General features: G+C 44.8%; 1 protein-coding gene across 17 annotated transcripts in view; it reads left to right on the top strand.

Annotated features, from left to right (window-relative positions):
• Positions 1-17,498, top strand: part of PTPRT (protein tyrosine phosphatase receptor type T) — a 1,018,757-nt gene that overhangs the window by 634,079 nt on the left and 367,180 nt on the right. For all 17 annotated transcript variants that reach the window (XM_070589264.1, XM_070589262.1, XM_070589256.1 and 14 more), the window contains one exon: positions 11,306-11,602. In XM_070589264.1, the coding sequence (XP_070445365.1) occupies positions 11,306-11,602 (297 nt within the window). The remainder of the gene's footprint in view (positions 1-11,305; positions 11,603-17,498) is intronic.

The following is a 17,498-nucleotide window of genomic DNA, read 5'->3' as shown; positions in this document are numbered from 1 at the left end:
GAATGTGCAAACTTAACTGCTGTGTCACCAGGCCAACCCCTGAGGGCGTTTAAATTTTTAACTTTAAATTATCATGAAAAGCTCAGTGTCATCTGTCAAAGACTGTACAAACTACTAAATTGAGGTGGTCCACACGTTCAACATTAGATTGGGCTACATTCCTTTCAATGACATCATATCTCTGCAAAGCTGGGCTTCTGGTAGTTGCTGTGATGAAAAGCAAATATTGCGCAAAAGTTAATGTGGAGCAGGCAACGAGTGGCGTGTCTAATCTGGACCCACGGTTTGAGAAATTGTTCAGTGCTCAACAGATGCGTGCCTCCCATTAGTGAGTAATTGTGGTTATTTAAGAATGAAATTAAAATACTTTTTCCTTTGATTTGTGTGCACTGTTTTCTCAAACCACTATTAAGTCATTAGGATATAAATACTTATTAAGCCGTTTGGGCTAACTAATACATGGAAGTGTTAGGTATTTCTTTGGTTCGGAGCTCTGTGAAAAAATTACCAAACACCAAGGACGCCGTGAACCGAGCAAGTTTGGAAAGCTCTGGTGAACTATATATAAAGAATTGGCTAGGAAACTGAAAAGGGAAAAAGAGACATGGAGGTATTACACCAGTGTAGCAACTGTGGGAAGCAGGTACTTCTGGGGCAGGAGAGAACAGGGAGAACAGCCTGGAATATAAACATTTAAAAGATTGGAAGAGGGAGCACTTTTTGGCCAGTGGTCGTATCTCTGAGGTGCTGCAATGAGACTGGCTCTTTGGGTGTTGGAGAAACTGCAAACTAGATCTAACTGCTGTGATGGAAGGAACGTCCCCCAGGCGAAGAAGTCATGCTGGAGTGATGCTCACATGAACAGGAAGCAGGCTCTTCTTCCTCCTCCAGCCTCTCAGGCTCCCTCTATCGCCCCCTACTGGCAGAGACTAGCGTGGAGCTAGGGGGTGGAGCAGAAATGTGGTTTCTGGGATTCTAGCTCCAGCATCACAAAACAGGTTATAGAAGGAGTGTTTGGAGCCAAGAGATAATGATTTAATAACTGTCCCTGGACTGCAGCTCTCATGCTCACTCTGGGCCTGAAGTCCCTGGCCGTAGCCACTAGGGTGCCTCTTGAACCTGGGCTGGATCTGACTCTTGGTTCCCAATCCATACCCCAAGCTGCTTAACTGTAGGGTCTGGTTTGACAGCCCTGGTTTGACCCTATGTTCCATCCCAGCCAAGTTCACTCATCCGTTCAATGTGGGAACATGGAGCAAGACACCTCACCCAACTATGAGGGAGATCAACATTTGAGACAAGGCTTTCCCAGAACAACTGAGGCCCAAAGAATGAGTGGAAAATGGGAGAAAGATGGGAATAGAGAGAGGAGAGAAGAGTGACAGCGTTTAACCAAAATGTCAGCTTTTCAGAGTCGTCTTCCCTGACCACCATACCTAAAGGCCCTCGCTTGCCTTATTTGCATTTTTATCCCGCTCATCCCTTACCTGTTCCCTTCAAAACACTTATTACAACATGCAGCTTTGTCAGCTCACATGTTCAGTGGCCATTATGGTTGTTTCAGTCTGTCTCCATCAGATTTTAAGTTCCAGAAAGGCAAGGACAGGGTCTATTTTTGTTAACTCTGTGTCCCCATCACCTGCCACCCCATGAGTGCTCAATAAGTATTTCAAGCTAAACCATGTTCAGGAAAAGAGTAAGAACTTGAGTGCAAATGGAGAGGAAAGATCAGAAAATATCAAAGGGCTAGTGGCAGGACGTGAAATCAAAGAAGTGAAATTTTAGGCATAAGCCTCCCCGGACCCCAAGTCTCCCTCCCTGCTTGGTTTCTCTGTAGAGCACTTACTGCCATCCGACTCGCCGTGTAATTTTCTGATTGATTTCATATGTCATTTAATCCCCCCTGCTCACTAGAACATAAGCCCTTAGGGGCAGAGAGGATGTTTGTCTGTTTGGTTCACTCCTGCATCTAGTATAGTGCCTGGCACATGGTAGGAACTCAAAAATATTTATTCAGAGAATGAACTTGTCCAGTGCTTTTCTTTTGGCAAAGAATATTCATATCATGCTGTTGCACTTGCCTTGGTTATTATTCTCACCTGCTTCTTAGGGATGGTAGGAGGGACTGTTGTCATGTGTAATACCCAGACTGGCCTAACCCATCACTGTGTGGGGGTGCGTATGCGTGGTGGAAGCTGGAGGATTGCTGCTCCCGTGGCCTGTCTACTCCCGCGTCAGAATCTTGATGGCCGTTTGCTCCTTTTTTCTTGTCTTTTGGACTTTAAATGTGCTGCCTCTCTTGCCTGGGGTTTAACCTTCCCACTTCCTATCCTCCTTTCCCTGGTCCCCCACACCTTGCACCTTTACCTGATTAAATCTTATCTATGCTTTACCCAAGGCCCTCTCCTTCAGGACAGCCTTCTTGGCCTCTAGACATCACATTACATTGTTGGCGATTTACTCTCAAGTATTTAACAGGAAATGTTATGGCTGACTTATAGGTTGAGCTATAACCCAGTGCTGCCATCCTTCCAGTCAAGACCACACTGGTCAGGGAAGGTGCCCTGGTATTCCATTCCAGAGCCCCCACTCCAGAGACAGCTCTACGTCACTCCGGTGCTTCTGATGCCATATCTTGATTAACCACCTTCGTTTTGCTAATTACCACACTATATGTCAGAAATCAGGTCGTTGTGGTGGAAATGAGGGACCTGTTGACTAGCATAATAATAAGTACCATAAATAGACTCTAATTGGTAAAGTTGAAGGTAGTCAAAATATATGAGTTGGCCAAAATATTTTTAAAGAACTTTCCAGCCATACCTAATGAAGAACTCAGTAAGACCTCTAGTCTTTGACCTCAGGGATGGTGTCTGAGCCTTGATTCTTAACAGTCCTGTGTCACCCATGGGATGAGAAGGATTCCTGGTTGTCTGATGTGACAATAATGGTAATTGATTTTGCCCCTAGAACAGGAGTAGGCAAACTAGAGCCCATGGCCTTGTCTACCTGTTTATGTAAATAAATGTTTATTGAAACGCAGCCATGCCCATTGTGCACTTATTGTTTGTGTCTGCCTTTGCACTACGACAGCAGAGATGAATAGTTGTAACAGACTGTCTGGCCTGCAAAGCTTAAAATATTTATTATCTAGCCCTTAAATGAACCTTGCATGCAAGACAGTAACCAGATCACCTAAAAGGACAGTTTGCTGGGACTTCATTGAACTTTACAGAATGCACTGTTTGACCTGTTTCTGCCTGCTTGCTAATAAACATTTGCATAATAAATGCTCATCTGTGTGGTAGAATTTGGCCTTAGACTTGCTTTTATTATAACCTAATAATGCAGTTGTGGGGGAATCATTAACCTTCACTCACCTCAAATTTCTTTGGTGGCTTCTAGTTTCTATGAGTAAGAACGTAAGCATTGTGCACAAGTCATGATTAAATTGGCTCTGATGAGTTTCCAAACCTTGGCTGTGTCTTTCTGCCATGTACTACCCAGGAGCCCAGTACTCCTCCTGAGAAAGACTCATCAGGCTCACCATTCCATCCTTCACAGTTTTTGTGCCTGTATCCCCCTCTAGAGCGTGAGTCTCATGAAGGCAAGAAAGGGTTGTCTCATTCACCTGCATCGTTAATGTGTGCTCCATCTTAGAGGTTCAAGACATGTTCATAGAAAGGAAGACATAGATACACCAATATCTGAACGTGTATTAATGGAAGCTTGCTAACTGCAAACTATAGTTGGTTAAAAGAGTGAACCCAGCAGTCAGCTAGATTAAGAACCAGGCAAGGGGTCCACAGTAACCTACATGATTCCAATCTATCTCAATGTGTCCTCTGCCTCACCTCCCTTCTGGAGGTGGGAGCTGCGTGTGAGGGAACACAGCTGTGTCAATTACAGTCCAGGAGTTTGGTGGCCATAGTTGCCTTAATTCACCTTGTAGCCCTAACAGGCAGGGAGTATTATCCACGTTTTACACATGAGAAAAATGAGGCATAGATACAGATGGAACAAGCGACTTGCTTTAGGTCCAGGTGATAGGACAGCCCGTGTTCTTTTCACCAGCTCATGATGTTTCCATGCTCAAGAGTCTTTTGAGTGAGCTAATGAACATGTGAATGAATTATCTCTTTTATAACATTGCTACAAGAGGTTAACAACCGAGTCACCTTCTCACAAGGTAACATGTTCCAACTTTGGATGATTTTAGTTGTCAGGACAGGTGAAACCCAGTGACCCTCGATTGGGAGGGCACCAGCATCCCCATATGAGGCCTGTGGATTCCTGTCCCTGCCTACCTTCATAAGATGCCCCTGGTAATATTCAACAAATTCCTGTCCAGCAAACACCTGCAATAAATTAGAGGAGGTGGTGAAAGTAAGCAAAAGAGTGGGTTTGGATGATGCTGGAAAGAAGATGGATTTTAGTTTTTTTCCTTTTACCTTTTTTCCCTTCGTGTATCATTTCCATGCAGAAATTGCAAATTAATGGTCACATCGAACTATCTGTCAACGTATTACTGCTCTTGCAGTATCAAATTATGTTGGCAATGTTTCCAGCTGCCTAGGACTCTATTGCAATTTAATTTGAAAGGAACTCAAATTGCATCTCCAAATGGATAAAAAATTAATTTTACATACAAGCTATCCACCTCCACATTTTCAGCCCCATGCCCCAAATTATCTCAATTTAGGTTCAACTTTGAACAGTACATATGTTACAACAAACTTCACATGCAAAGATGAATACATAGAAAATTCACGAATTGGAAATCTGCTTTGCTGCTCCTTTTTTTAATAAGATGTTCTGCTTTGATTAAGGTCATTACGAGATTCTACAGCTATTGCCTTTGACAGTGGGGATGGAGGCTGGGTCCGTACAGAACAAAACAGGCTTGAATTCTGACAACCACATGATTACCCTTAACAATTGGAGTGTAGAGAGAGCCCTGATCCACCCCTTTACTTACTACATTTCCCCTGCACTATATTAGGGTTTGGATTCTGGCTTGGTCTTCAGTCATCCCCCACTTTCTATATTTACTCAATCTTTCATTTATTTATTAAACAACTTTCCGGTTATAAAAATGAAGAGATCCAAGGATGCTCAAGTTAGCAGAGGACGTGAACATGAACCAAAAATATAAACAATTAATTTGCAATTTGATAAAGGCTATGGAAGAAATGTGCTAATGCATTCAAGAAACAGATAATGGAGGCATTCCTCTGCTTGGGCAAGGAAGACTTTTGGAGGAAGTTACAAGGAAAGGGTGGCATTGGAGCTGGGTCTTGAATATATTGCATAGGGATTTGCCGGTAACATGCCAAGCAGGGGGAAGAATGGGCAAAAGCTTGGAGGTGTGAAAGGATTCAGGATGCAAGACTTTGTTTTAGGAATGTAGGGTTAGAAGAGTGAGCATTGGAAAATGAGGAAGGGAATTTGGGGGTGGGAGGGTGCAAGTTGCAGGTTGGGCTCCGATATTAGGTTGAAAATAGTCCTTCAGGAGGAAATGGTACTTTCGTAAGATCTTATTTTGGAAGGGGAGAAGTGATCAGAGGTTAGGAGGACCAACCTGCATTCCAGAGGCAGCTACAGGAATGAAGAAGCTTCCGAAGACATGAGTCAGTCTCATACACACACACACCCCTGTCCTTAAGATGTGCGAGGACACGGATGGGTCTGGGGCAAGAATCCAAACGGAGGCCTGTGGCCCTTTTCCTTCCCCTTTCACCTACCTGCATCCCTCTTCACAAAAGGCCTCTTGCACACGTATCTGGAGACCTTAATCCTCATGTCCAAGCTCTGTCCACTCCCCACAAACAACCATTCTTTGGTCGCCCCTTGGGCCTAAGGGTGCACACATGGAGTATGGTCTGATCTTGGAAGGGCAGACCAAGGAAAGAGGTTCCCACAAACCCTGGAAGTGAGTTTGGGCCACCGGGGCAGGGAATTCTGGGGTGTCAGGTGCCTGGAGCCTGGTTTGGGAGGGGGAGCACAGGGGCCCAGTAGACACGTTGGCTCACTGACTCCTGCTCCAGGAAGAGGGCACGCTCTGAAGAGAGCCAGAGTGTGCTCCTTAAGGCGCAGGGCTCAGGACAGGGCCCCTGTTGCCAAGTCTAAGGGCAGAAAGAAAGTACACCCAGAGGCCGAACCACTGTGACTTTCCATTACAGGAAGATTTTCCAGCTTCCCAGACAAGCCACGCTCGCTTCCTACTGTTTCTCATCTCATTGGCCTGCAGGCTGTTACTCAAGAAGGTCGTGTGGACTGCGCCTTATCTGGAGGCAGAAACCATAGGCCCTAGGCCTGGATATATTTACACGGGGGATGTAAATTCAACAAACCAATCTCCACTGCACACACAAGGCTTTCTCAGCAATTTCCAATGTGTTTGCACCACTCCGAATGTAAACCTGAGATTCTCGCTGCTGCAGCAATTACTGGAGCAGAAGCTGGGTTCAGCAGCTGAGGTTTCGGGGTGTGGGAGGGGGGTGTGAGATTGAAAGCATGAATGCTTCCATCACCATTTTGAAAACCAGTTTCTATTGTGTAGAATTTCAAGACATTCTCTTGCTTGAATCCAAAAATAGATATGTTCACCTTAAAGACTTGATGACGCGCTGGAGAGCTCAGAGCAGGGACTGTGGAGTCAGGGGGTCTGAGCTCAGTTCCTAAGAACAGGTCACCATCTGTTCATCTCAGCTTAACAAACAAGAACTGGCCCCTCGACAGGCCCTGCACCATGTGCTGGGGTTGCTGGACAAACAGAACACGGTCCCTTGCAGCCTGGGAGGAGTGATGGATAAATGACCAAGCAGTTCCTAGAAAGCGTGACAAATGCTGAGTGGGTGGGCAGCTGTGCAAAGTGCCATGGGAGCCCAGAGCTGAGGACTTGTCTGTGTGGCCCTAAGTCAGTCATGTCCCTTTGTTGGCCTCAATTCTCTATGCCAGAGGGCTGCTTTCAGCGTGAAAGTTCTTCGTCCAGAGTTACAGCTTGGTAAATAGCTGCTGCCTTCCCCTTTCTTGAATGGGAGTTCTTGAACTTAAAAACACTTTCACCTACACATATCCAACTCACAGGTCCACCAGAGGTCTTCTTGCCATTTGCACGTGAACTGAGATTTCTTAAACCTCTTAATTTCCATAGCCTTGGGAAACCCCGAAATCATCTGTTGGTAACACATATGGATGTTATTTTGAGTCCCCTTTGTGTCTGGTCCCTGTGTTCCCATGTGGCATCTTATTTGGCCCAAGTGAAGCATGCAGATCCAAGCCCTTTCTAGAATCTGCAGGAAGTTCAGTCATGGCAAACCATTTTGTGGTATTTTGAGGACCTTGCTGAAGATCGAGGCGTCACATGAAGAACAGTCACACTGGGCTCCACCCAACATTCTGCCATCTTGTTCACCGCCAGCCTCTCCTATTCAAACCCAGCATCCAGTGAATTCATTTTTCTCTTCCTCTGAAGGCTGAGCACAACTGATCCCAAGGCTCTGGGAATGCAGCTTCTACTCCAACAAGCTTCCCAAGACGTTTCTCCAGGAAAGGTCATTCTCTCCAAGAGGAATGCCCCCTATTAGGCAGAGGTAGTTTTCTCTGTCTCTTTATAGTTCATTTTATACTCATTAGCAGCCCTCGGAGATTACTGCAATAATTTCCACTTTGTAGACGAGGAAATAGAGGCTCAGAGATGAAGTGTCTTTGCTCAAGTTCACACAGGTAGTGAGTGTGAGGGTCTGGCTTCAAGCTGTTCTCTGCCCGACTCCACTTTTCCTTGTGGCCTGTCTGATGACAGTCAGTCACATGTGTTTCAGAGGGACCAAGTGACTTTTCCCATGTCTTGACCTTCCCTCTCTGGGAGAAAATCTCTTTGTTCTGTAGCAGGCTTGCAACATCCCTTGCCCTCTTTGAAAAGGCACCCCTGCCTGCCCCTTCCTTTAAGAGGAGCAGAAAGTGTTTCTGTGCACTCCTCCACAGGTGAGCTGTGGAGAGAACACTGTAGTAGCTGGAGACGAGGGGTGGGAGGACAGGCCAGTGGCCAGCTTAGCACTAAATGATTAAGTCTCCAAATCACTGTCTCCTCAGGAGACCAAGCCATTTCTGCCTCACAGTTGTAGGCTTTCTTACATTCTCCCCAGGTTCCCCCAGATTCCTGATGACTGTGGCATGCCTCATGTTTATGTCCTTTCCCTCGTCTCAGTCCCTCATGGTGTCACAGTGCAGAGAAAACAGAGCTGCTGGCCCCTCAAGGACTTCAGATCTCCGCTGTGCCACTCACTATGTGGCTTTGGTCCAATCCTTTCACCTCACTCTGGTTTCCTCCAGGATGAGGCTAGTGATGCTTTCCTCACAGGTTTGGGTGAGATTTACAAAACAGAGCATCCTTTCAGCTGATGCTTACCGAGACCCTCCTCTACAGGTCCCTGCGGTGGACGTGGGCTGGAGTGATGAGCAGAGAGCACCCCTGCTCTCAAGGAGCTCACATCCAAGTGAGCAGGGACAATTTTAAAAAGCTGTCACAGCGGAAAATGATTAATATATATGGAAACAGTTAATAAAAGGAGAAAGAAATAGCCATAACCTTTGCCCAGGGCCTCAGCAAGGAAGTCTTCACAGAAGAGGCAAAGTGAATGAGGACTGCAGTGGGGAGAGGGGATTGCTGAACACCAGCAGGAGGGGAAAGGCAGAGCGAAGGAGAGCAGTGGGAGAGGCTGTGTCCTCTTTCCTCAGGGTGCATACACAGCATACACAGGCTCTCTTTCCAGGCCCCTGTGGCCAGGCTCATCTTCTGACTTCACATACTAGGCGTGGAGTCAGACAGACACAAGTTCAAAACCACACTTGTGGACCTTGCTACTCTATACAAGTTCCTGGGCCTCTCTGGGCCTCAGTTTATTCTTCTGTAAAGTGGGTTGACATGCCCTCCCTTACACGGTTGCACGGTGATGCAGGTGGTAGAACCCAGTGCTGTGGCTGCTGGCCATCAATGGTGTTCTGTTATTATTGTTTTGTTTTGTTATTATTGTTTCTGTTATTATTGTTTTGTTTGTGCTTTAAGGGCATATTGGAGATCCCAAAATTTTATTTAACTTGGGCTGTGGCACATCTTAAGATGTTTGACAAAATAAGGTTTTAGCTGTGGACCTAAAAGGGTCATAAATGTTCCTGTTCTTAGTCTCTAATGAGTGCGGGTGATTATCTTATTGGGATTTGGCATCAGTTTTGAAGGCACACCCAGAGGAAGAATGTAGAATGTAGAATGTAGGAAGAATCCTGAGCAGGGTGGGCAGCCTCCCAGCTAGGGAAGTTCTAGCATCTGGACTTGCAGAAAGGCTCCAGCTGGGTAAGGCTCGTGGGAATGCTTGGACTTCCCAAGCAAGCAGCTTCTCACTATCCCTGTGCTTGTGCATTTGTTCTCATGGCGTCCTGAGTTGTTAAACCAAGCAGCCGTGGCAGCCCCGCCAGATCATAACCCTGAACTATAGGGACCGTACTTTTCACCTCCTACTCCACGTGGGCTCAGCACGATGCATCCTCAGCCACAGCTTGTTCAATGTCACATTTTCAAAGTCACCCATTTGCTTTTGGGATGCTGGCTTTCCTTTACACAAGGGACCTGTGAGCATGAATAATGGGGCTATAAAAGTGACTGTGAACTTCTCAGCTGGGCCGGGGCCATGCTGTCCACTCTCCCCAGCAGCACATGAGCAGATCTGGGCAGGTTTGCCAGGCTCCCTGACATTTCTGGGCATTCTTCTCAAAAGAGGACCACTTTGAAGTATGTTCCTTGGTAAAGCTCTGACACAAGTCCAGGACATTTTCCCCACAGGGACCAATCAAGGAATTCAGCTGGCATCAAGTCCCCTGTCCCTTTCTTATTGCTGCATTGGCAGAAGCAGCCTTATCCCTAAATGCTTTGAAGGGACCGGAGAGATGATAGAATCCATTATTTTGCGTAAGGATGCTACCCAGCACTGCCACTTATAATATGTTCAGTGTAGATAAAGCATATGAAGCCTTATTATATTCCTATTATTGCAAAAGAAAAACTACCATATATCAAATACTTAAGTTTCATGTGCAATTCTAACTGCTTTCAAACCACATCTCATTTAACTCCTGCTCCCCTCCCAATGAAGTTAGCTACTATTATCATCACCATTTTACGAATAAAATAAAAAATGGACCCAAAGAGATTGTATAACTTGGTAGGTCCTATAGGTGGTATGGGGGAAAATATACTGATTTGATCTCTAGCCTGTGCTTAGGTGCTCCTGGCTAAGAGAACGTGACACAAGAACTTATGAGGATGCTGATCACAAAAGAAGTTATGCTTCTATCATAACACATGCCTAAACCTTACAGAATGAGCTTTATACGTGGGGATTTAAAAAAATTATTTTGATTATTATACTCTGTTTTGTACAAAAACACGTATTTAATTTGTGTAAAGTATAAACAGAATATTCATAATAAACTAAGATATAGCCCATGCTATATATGGGGCATCTGGGGCCAAGATCAGTAGGGAGGGATGGAGTAGGAGACAGCATTAGGGTAAAGCTGATCAGATCTGCTTTTAGAATGATGTCCCTGGAGGGGCCTGTTTGGAAAAAAGTGGCGAGGAGAGGAAGAGGGGTTGAGGGCTGTCATAGGGGGCTGAGAAATGATGAGTGTGTTGTCATTGAAAGGAAGGAAAATTCCAAGGCATAGTCAACAGGTCACAGTGACCATGTGGATAGACTGGGTGCTGTGTGTTGAGGATGCGGCTCAATTTCCAGCCTGGGCACCTTGGTGCAGTTAACCGAAGAGACGGGGCTGGTTTCCCAAGGGGAAAGGATGTGCCCGGATTAAATGTAAGGAGGCAGGTCAGAACCCCAGCAACCTTCTAAACTAGTATATCCCCAAAGTATTGTGTCTGCTGTTGGTGGTCCCCAAGATGATTTTTAGTGGAACCCTGATGAACCTTTAAAAATTTAACAATTTGCATTTATTTTTATGGTTTATTTATTGGTTTATTTATATGGTTAACATTTATTCAGGGCAAGTGATTCAGGTTTTCCCTTTATATAGTTATGTTTTCATTCAGATGCATGTATTTAAGTAAGAAAAAGGAGTTTGATTTACAGAAAAATGTTAATTCAGTTACATTCTATGTGGCAAAAATCATGAAGGCAGTGGCTGAGTGGTTGAGATAAGTTTGAAGTGCTGGTCTCCTCTGTTTTAGTGAAACACCCAACCCCGCCTTCCTGACCGTCTCCTGAGAGCCTTTGTGTCTTGCATGTGTGTCTTGCAGATCCAGTGCACGGTCCGCAGAATGTGGAGATTGTGGACATCCGAGCCCGGCAGCTGACCCTGCAGTGGGAGCCCTTTGGCTATGCGGTGACCCGCTGCCACAGCTACAACCTCACGGTGCAGTACCAGTACGTGTTCAACCAGCAGCAGTATGAGGCTGAGGAGGTCATCCAGACATCTTCCCACTATACCCTGCGGGGCCTGCGCCCATTCATGACCATCCGGCTGAGGCTGCTGCTGTCCAACCCGGAGGGCCGGATGGAGAGTGAGGAGCTGGTGGTGCAGACGGAGGAGGACGGTGAGTGAGGGAGGCGTGCTTATTTTGGAATGGAGAATGTTGGACATGCTCACGGGGCCATACCTGTCAGTTGTGAGGTTTTAATTTTTCCTGAATCTTTAATCTCCCCCTCTGTATCTGCCTCTTTTCCAAGGTCTTCAATAAAGGACCATGCAGGCTGTGTATTACACAACTCCAGGGGGCGCTGTTCCCATGGATAATGGTAGCTCTGCCACAGACACACACTCAAGTTTGACGTTTCTACATCCCCATCCCTCTTCTCACTTTATACCACCTTCTATGCCCAACGTTTAACCACGTTGATGCATCCTGAAAGAGACAGTGTATATGGATCGCACAGTTTAAACATGTTGAGTTTGGGAGTCAGACAACTCTGGACTCTAAGAATTAAAATCAAAAAGTACGTATAAAGAGCTTAGCGCATACGTTGAATGTACCCAGAACTGAATTCCCACCTGGATGTCCTCCAGGCATCTCAACCCAAAGTATCCAAAAATAAACTAAGCTCTTCTAGGCTGACTTCTCTCCCGGTGTTCCTCATCTCAATGACCTTCATCTAGTCACTCAAGATAAAGTCAGCCTGGGGGCCTCCATTCCTCCCACTCCACCACTCCCCCCTCCACCCCTACAAGATTCTGATGTCTGCTTCCTGCAGTTTATCTTCCAACCTGGTTCTTAACTTGAGACTCCAGGAACATAGAGCCATGTGTACCTGCTGGAACACATCACCTTTCCCGCCCCTCCCTCCCTGCTCATGCCGTTTCTCCTGCTTGGAATGGCCTTTCCCTCCATGTTTGTGCGACAAGCTCTATTAATCTTTCAAGTCTTCGCTTACATGCTACTTCCTCCAGGAAACTTTCTCTGACTGCCCCAAGCCAACGTGGGTGTTCCAACTCAGGCTCCCATTGCATGTACCATGTAACTCCACCACAGCAGTTATCTTATTTATGGGAGAACAGAACAACTTGCCAGCTCTCGGACTTCATTAGGAAATACTTCTCCATGGCCCTATTTCAGCTTTCCCTCTAGCCAGGCTGCCTCTGGCCCCGTGGGGTGACTTTAGTGAGTTCCCTGGAATCAGACTCTCAGGTGAAGATTTGTGTGCAAGTGATTGATTAAGGAAGTGTTCTCAGGGGAGACTAGGAAGGGAGTGAGGGAAGCAGGACAAGGAAGGAGAAAAAGCCAAGATACAACTTCAGGCCAAGTCCAGCAAAGGGGGTCTGCGACCTGAGCCTACAGAACTCCACAGGGCAGGTATGCATCACTCTTGTTTCAAATCAGAGAAGGGAACTGCCGGCCAATGTTTAGGGCTAGGATGGGGAAGGAGGATTGGAAAGTAAATTGTCAGGAACTTTTGGCTCTTTGCACGTGCAGGCAAAAGATCAAGGGGCACAAAAGTGGTACAAAGAGATCAGAAGGGATCTGGGCAGAGCACTGTCATTGTCAGCTACATGAAGAAAATACCCCAACTTGACACAGATTAGCCTTAGAACCTCAAAGCAGAACCTCTACCGTGGCAATCCTCTCTATACTCTTGTTTCATATAAGTCAGTCCAAGGACCCCTGAGTGATGGCCCCTGGTGGGATCCAGATCCATATCTTCAGCTGCAAGTTCCCGTAAGGAGACAGAGGAAAGAGCGCCAGCCTCTTTTCCCCTGGACCCCCGATTCTCATTCCCCTCTAAGTCCTATGCTAGAACTGCAAGTTTTACACAAAGAAAATACCTTCACAGGAAGGGTTTGCCCTTCCTGACCCCCTTTAAAGTCACCCCTGCAGCCACTTTCTTTTCAGCCCCTGCAGACCATGCTTCTAGGTAGCAAAAGTAGTGGGGACTTAGCCTCTGTCACCTTGGCCCCCCACCTTCCTGCCTTTCAATGAACCTTAGTCTTCTGTGGGTACAGCTCCCCCTGGATGAACTTCTCCAGGTGATCTGAGCACTCTACTTCCTGTGAACCCACTCCCATCCAGCCTCCAGCAGAAGGAGTTGGGCATTCCTTCTTGCCCTTATTCTGCAGCCCAGGGGCTGTGGCCCTGGATTTGGCTTCTGATAAAGCTGCCAGACGTTTCCCTAGGTCTGGCTCCGTTGTTTCAAAAACATACAGCCCCTTCTTCCAGCAGGTAGAAGAGTGCGCTATTTGAGAAGGCGGACTCTGGAGCCAAATGCACCTGGGACAAGTCACTTAACCTCTCAGTGCCTTGGTTTCTGCATCTCTAAAATGGGGATGATAATAGTACTTACCTTATAGGTTGTTGTGCTCACTAAAAGGGATGGTATACAAAGACAGTAGAAAAATGCCCAGCAGATTGTAAGTTTTCAATAAATGTGCTACTATATTTGCACTAAATCCAGAAAAAAAATTTCTCGACAAAGGCTCCTCTAGCACAAGAAACTCGGAAATCACCCACATGTCCTAGGAAATCCCCCGAGAGCTCTAGACATCCACTCCACAAGGTTGTAGAAAATATGACATAGACTCTCGAGGAGTGGCAATGTGATTGGTACCTGATCTGAGAAGCAGAGTCAGGGCGAGAAGGGTGGTTTAGTGACAAGCGTTCCTGGGGTCCCCCTGGTTGTTAGACAGGGAGGAGCCCCTGTTGAAAAGCAGCGTAAAAATTCAGGACTCAGAGATGAATGATAGGGTTTGGCCCAGGAGCAACTCAAGGTGTTTCTTCGAGGTTGCTGGGCCCACCTTGGGCTGCTTTTTGAATATCACCTATGTGTGCGACAGCACATCCCAAGTCTTATCTTTAAGGCATGTCTTAACCTCTCCCTTTATCCTCCTTGTCACCAGGAAAAAATCACATAACCTCTATCAAAACAACGTGAGAGCAGCAATGCGTTGACATTAAATTTTAATTAAAAACCATTAATAAAACATCAATTCCTACTCTACCGAGATCTGTGGACTTTATCATATTAAAAACACCAACATACAGGACACCAGTCCTCAATCTTGTAGCCATCTTGAGGCCCTGTCTCAGGAACCACTAAGCTGAAGGATGGTCTCAAACAGCACAGGCCTCCTCTGTATGCCAGAATTAGGTTCCTTCTAAAGAGGGGAGAAACACCATTTCTGTTTGCTGGGATCTCATTTACCTCAAGGACAAGCTGAGGATGGTGCCTGGCTCTAGTCGATTAACTGAAACCCCCCTCTGGGAGCCAAAGAACAACCTCTCAGATGGAGCTGACTGGACTCATGCTGCTTTCATCCATGCAACAAAATTGTCTTCTGGGGAATTTGTAGAATTTGTAATTTCAGCACCCCAGTGCCTCTGAGGGCCTGCAAAGTAATCCACGGCTGGTGAGAGAGGCTCGTGGCCACTGAGCCCTGTTGCTTCAGCTGGGAAGCAGCTGTTGATAGGAGACTAAATGGGTTCTTTATTTCTCTCTTCTTCACAAATGTCTCAGACAAAACCACAGCTCACTTATTTAGTGGTTATTTCTCCACCTTTATCCAGACCGCAGCCAAGACTATGAAATGGCATAGAGGAGGCCTTGAAAGATAAAAATGGTATTGATGATGGTCTCATTTTGGCTACCATTTATTGAGTGCCTACACTGTGCTAGGAACACATAGGCGTGTTCCATTCATTGACTCATACCCAAGATTTTACTTTGAAATGTTTCAAATCTATAGAAAAATTGAAAGAACAGTACAAAGTAGATCTGTAAACCCTTCACCTAGATTCAACATTTGTTAACACTTTGCTGCATTTTCTTTTTATATATATATATATATGATACATATGTGTAATTTATATGATATGGAAATATTATATTTTAAAAACATCGTATTTTAAACTATTTGAAAGAAAATTGCAGAAGCCATGACACCTGACCTCTAATCTCTTTAGTGTACATGACCTCAGTATAAGGACGTTCTCTTACATATCCACAATACCATAGGACATCTAAGAAATTTAGTATTCACTTAAAAATAATCAAACAGAAAATCCACATTTACATCTCCAGTAACATTAAGCCTGATTTTATGTGACAAAACCAGAATATGAGACATTTTCGGCAAAAATGCTACATGGATTGGTGATGTATATTTCTCACTGTACCATGTCAAGCGGTACATAATGTCAGGGACCCTCTACCAGTGATGCTCCATTTGGTCACTTAGATAAGATGGAGACCACCGAATCTCTGCACTGTAAAAGGGACCTTTTCCCTTTGGAAATCAGCTAATCTATGCATCGATACTTTCAGGTCCTGTGAGCGTCCTAGACCCCAGGAACTTTTCACACAGTGGTTTTAGCACTCCTTGATAACCTTCACCTGAATCAATTATTACATTAGTATTTACGAAAGGGTGATTTTTAAACCTGACATTCCCTCTAAATGTATTAATGAGCATTCTTACTTATAGAAGAGCTTTTCTCTCCTCATCCCTCTCCCCATTTTTAGTACCCCTATATTCACTCATAGATTTTTTTTTACTTGATGTATTAAAATTCATTACTATTATTGTTCTTTTTGATGCTCGAATTGTCTCAAATATGGCTAGTGGGAGTCCCTTCAAGTTGGCTCCTAGGTCCTTTTGACATGTTCTCATCAGTCTTCCTTGCTTCTGGCACAGTGAAATATTCTAGACTACCTTGATACTAGATCTTCAGGTCTGGGGCAGACCTGAAGTCAACCGCTCATCTAAGGATTTCTGGTTGCTTTCAGTGGGTTGTGGTATTTTGGCGCTAAGATACATATCTTAGGTGTTCTTAGTGGGGTGTTATGGCCTTTAGGCTCTTCAAGGGGGTAGAGCTAAAGAATATGAATTATCTGTTTTAAATCATGAGCTCATACTCATTCAAATCCAGCATCTCAGGATTCTTCTGTGCTTGCTTCATTCCATACATATACCTCCCTTCTCCCACAGTGAGAACCCTGGTTCCCAGCATCCGCATATTTTCTCATTTGCTGCATCCTGCAATACATATAAAATAGTTTCAGAATTACAATGCCAATCACTCTAACAAACACGAAAGCTATGAGGTTAGGTTAAAGGTTTTCTATGCAGTTTTTCTCTCCTTAGGAATCCAAAATCCTGGCTGTTCGAAGGTTCATTGTTTTCTCTGAATGGTTATATTATCAATCTGATACCCAATTAGGTTCATTTGTTTCCATTTTAAGGTTTGCCCTCCCCCCCGTCCTTTTTATTTAATTTCATTGTTTTTTAACATCAAAACAGTTGCATGGTTCAAAAGTAAATACTATATAAAAAAGTACACTCAGAGAAGTAGTGTCACCACCTCTATCTCTTTCACACTGTTTCTATCCACACCTGAAAGGTAACCATTTTTGTTCATTTCAGATTTATCTTTCCTATAGTTCATTTTGCAAAAAAGGAAAAATGTCTCTTTCTCTTATTTTTTATATAAAAGATAGCATAATAGATATACTCTGCATCTCATGTTTTTGTTCGCTTAATATATAGTAGAAATCCCTCCATATGGGGTTGTACAGATTTGCGTCTTTCTTTTTGATAGCTGGATGGGACTTCATTATGCGGCTATACCATGGTTTAGTCAAGCAGGCTCCTGTGCATCCTCGGGTCGTTCTCATGGTCTCCTGTGGCAAATAGTACTGTAGCAAGCAGCCCTGTGCAGAAGTTCTTTGGTATTTGTGGAGACGTATTTTCAGGGTAAATTCCTAATAGTGGGATTGCTGGGGTCAAAGGTAAATGCATATGCAGTTTCGTTAGATGTTGACAGATCCTCTTCCACAGAAGATGTATCATTTTACATTTTCACCAGCAATGTAGATTCATTTAACCTTAACACCAAATGCGAAAAAGCAAACAGTGTTATTTTTATTTTTCTTATTTTACAATAGGGACATTTAGGCTCCCATATAATTTATAATAATTATATAAAATATGATTATAATTAATAT

The sequence above is a fragment of the Equus przewalskii genome, chromosome 21 (assembly GCF_037783145.1).
Source record: "Equus przewalskii isolate Varuska chromosome 21, EquPr2, whole genome shotgun sequence".
Taxonomy (NCBI): domain Eukaryota; kingdom Metazoa; phylum Chordata; class Mammalia; order Perissodactyla; family Equidae; genus Equus; species Equus przewalskii.
Note: the sequence above shows the minus strand (reverse complement) of the source record. Positions and strands in the feature narration are given on the sequence as shown.